The sequence below is a fragment of the Microtus pennsylvanicus genome, chromosome 15, assembly GCF_037038515.1.
Source record: "Microtus pennsylvanicus isolate mMicPen1 chromosome 15, mMicPen1.hap1, whole genome shotgun sequence".
In the NCBI taxonomy this organism is placed as follows: domain Eukaryota; kingdom Metazoa; phylum Chordata; class Mammalia; order Rodentia; family Cricetidae; genus Microtus; species Microtus pennsylvanicus.
The window spans coordinates 26,364,273-26,367,553 of record NC_134593.1 but is presented as its reverse complement, the minus strand read 5'-3'; the positions used below and the strand labels follow the sequence as shown (position 1 = coordinate 26,367,553).

The 3,281-nt window shown below is 47.4% G+C and overlaps 1 protein-coding gene across 1 annotated transcript in view; it reads right to left on the bottom strand.

The window, feature by feature from the left end:
* Nucleotides 1-2,411: 2,411 nt before the first annotated feature.
* The window catches only part of Adra1a (adrenoceptor alpha 1A), a 111,040-nt gene continuing 110,170 nt past the window's right edge, over nucleotides 2,412-3,281 (bottom strand). The window contains exon 4 of the mRNA XM_075949164.1: nucleotides 2,412-2,617. Within this exon, the coding sequence (XP_075805279.1) occupies nucleotides 2,543-2,617 (75 nt within the window). The 3' untranslated portion in view covers nucleotides 2,412-2,542. The remainder of the gene's footprint in view (nucleotides 2,618-3,281) is intronic.

Genomic DNA, 3,281 nt, shown 5'->3' with positions numbered 1-3,281 from the left:
TGGTGTGCACGTGGAAGTCAGAGGGCAGCTTTTAGGAGTCACTTCCCACCTTCCTCCTTTTGAGGCAGGATCTCTCTTGTTTCTGTCAAGATGCTGGGTACTCCAGGCTAGCTCTCCCCAAAGCTTCCAAATGATTCTCCTGGCTTTCACCTCCCATGTTGCCACTGGAGTGCTGGGGTTACAGATGTATACCACTGCATCTGGATGCTCATGTGAGCGCTGAGGATTGGACTTTTATCACCAAGTCCTTATTAACCCAACATAGGTTATAGGGCACGCCTAAAATATAACCTAAGTCAATAAAATCTTTCACAGGTGTGCCTAGGTGATTCTAGACCTGTCAAGTTGTCAATCAATTTTAGCCATCACAGTGACAGTCTGTCTTCAGTAAACAAGTGTCCTTTATATGATCTATGTACTGCCACATTTTGTTCTGTTTTTGATGGAGATTTTGCTGCTCACGGTGTCATAGTCCCCTTCCCCACCCCCAGGCAGTGCCTTAGTTCTGTTTGGGCTTTCCAACTGTAGATCTCTGCCGACCCCACATGTGTTGAGTAGGCTTCGTTCAGATTGAGGTGTTGTGACCACAGTGGTGGGTTTGATGTGAACGAATCAGCAATACGCATCGAAAAAGCAGTATCTAAACAGGAATTCTTGAGGCCGTGTTATTGCTAGGGCTGGAAAGTACATAGAGCATCTGCGCTCAGACCCTCTGAGTATCAGCTCTAAGCTCTGCCCATAGGCTAGTTTATTATCTCCTCTTGGCTAATGGAATTGTTGAGGAGGGGCCAGAGCAGACTCTGGAAGCAAAGCCAGGGCCCTTGGGACAGGAACTTGGGGTCTAGGCTAACTGCAAGCTGATCTCAAGGGTTGAGGGATACATTTCTGATCTCGTGTATTTCTCGCCAAAAACCTTTGGTTTTGAGGCTTCTGGAGACAGTAGATGGTTCTCCTCCTCACACAGATGGGAATTCTCTTGTTTTCCTAGAAAGACTTTTTAAAATTGTGTATATATGCAAGGTCATGTGTGTGTGTGTATGTGTGTGCATGGTTGTATATGTGTGTGTGCATGGTTGTGTATGTGTGTATGCATGTTTGTATATGTGTGTGTATGCCTGTGTGTGTGTGCATGCTTGTATATGTGTGTGTATACCTGTGTGTGTGTGTAGGCCAGAGGACAACCTTGGGTCCCATCCTCACAAATGTTGTACATCTCTTTGAGGCAAGGTCTTTTACTGGCTTGGAACTCACGGATTCAACTAGACTTGTCAGCTAAGGAAGGCAGGAACCCTCCTGCCTCTGCCTCCCCAGTGCTGGAATTGCAAGCATGTACCACAACTGGCATTTTACATGAGTGCTAGGGGTCAGATACAGCTCCTCTGTAAGGAGGAGGCCTGCCCTCTACCCACTGAGTCATCTCTCCAGTGAGCAATCACAAGCCAAGCATGAAGCCTGGCCTATCCAGCAGGATACTTTTCTTCCCTCGAGAACTGACTGTTTTCCAGGCCATTTCAAGTACAGAGATGTGCGTAGCAAGCTTGCGCCTGAGACATGAGGCTCACTCTCATTTGCCTTGCTTTGTCTCGGTATCCTTTCCCCTGCCCCATAGCTGTAGAGACACTGAAGATATGGGGACCTGTGTCCTAAGCACAGATGGGAATCTGTCTCAACTTCCATGCTCCCAACCGCTCACAGAATACCGAGCCTGGTAAGCACTGTCCCTCTCTCCTCATATTAAATATTTATTATAATATGACGGAACCCCCCTGACTCTTTGTGTGGGGAACAAGTGAGGATTAAAGGGGACATTTCAATTATCTATCAGCCAGCTGTGGCGAGCAGGGCTGGGAACTCTGGTGCTCACTTTGCCGCAACTGAAGAGAGACACCCTGAGCTGAGTTTTGAGAAGATATTTTTTTTTTTTTCTTCTGGAAGAGATATTTGCTATCTGGGGGATTTCAACACTGAGTTCCCAAAGAGACTTTCAGTTGGAAGTCTGGAGGCCACTGCGAAAGTCTGGACATGGGCTGGGTGTCTCCCCAGCTTTCTCACCAAATAGTGATGAAGTCAGATAGAATCAGCTCACTCCTGGGACCCCAGAATTAGTCTGGAGGCTACTTAATATAGCTGAGTGTCGGAGAGCATTTTCCTGAAGAGGCTTGCTTTGGGAACTGGGGACCTGCACAGTGATGACAACCACGAATCCGGGGGTGCCCAGCTCCAACTATTCTGTCTTGTTCTAAAACCATGTACCCTCATTTCAAATATAATCACACGTGGGGAATGACAGTATTTCAGAGAAAACTATCATTAAATATTTTATTAAGAACTTCATTATACATATGTAGGGAATTTGAAGGGTCGAAGGGCGTCATTCATTGCTCAGTAAGTTTCGTTTCTTCTTTGCTAAGAACTTAGGCTCCACGTCAGGGAGAGGAGAGCTAGGACTCTGACAAACGGCAGCACTTTCTGGGCACAGGCCTCAGTCTCTCCATCTGTGAAAGTGGTACAGCCTAGACTTGAAAAACTGGTACAGCAGCGATTAGACGGAGGCCAGTCTGGGTCTGAAATATTCTCCTAATGCACGCAGGTCAAAGGCCATCCTCAGGCCACGATCCTGAATGGAAGAGGAGGTAACTGTCAGAGGTGAGGAGGGGCGAGTGAGGTGGCTCAGAGGGTAGGCAACTGTATTCAAGCCTGGTGGCCTGAGTTTGATCTCCGAGACTTACACAGTAGAAGGAAAGAACGGACTTCCACAGATTTTCCTCTGAACTTCACCCAGTGCGATGGTTTACATGTTCCTCCCGAATACAAGCATACCAAGTAAGTACATCAAAATATAGTGAAAACATTTTAAAAAGAGATGGGACTAGTTGGAGGAAATGAATTCATTGGCGGGCAAGCTTTTGAATTGGAATGAAGGACTTCGGCCCCCGATTGCTCTTTGATGTCTGGCTTCTGTACAGCGAGCTGCCTTCTCAAACACTTGCGCTGTGATGTGTGCCCCTTGACAAGCCCACGGCAACTCCCACAAATGACCAGATGCTGCAACCATAAGCCCGAATAAATCTTCCTTCTGCCTGCTGATCACCCCGGGTCTTTGTCACGGGTAAGCAGATGGTCAAGGGCCCGGCTCAGAAAAGTGGTGACAGCCGCTTCACAGAGCTGACTCTTCCAAACCTTACCTTTTTCTTTGGCCTACCTCCTCCATCTCAGCTGCCTCTTGGCTTTAGATGGTAACAAATCAACCTCTTTGCTGTGCTATCATGCGTCTGTGTACC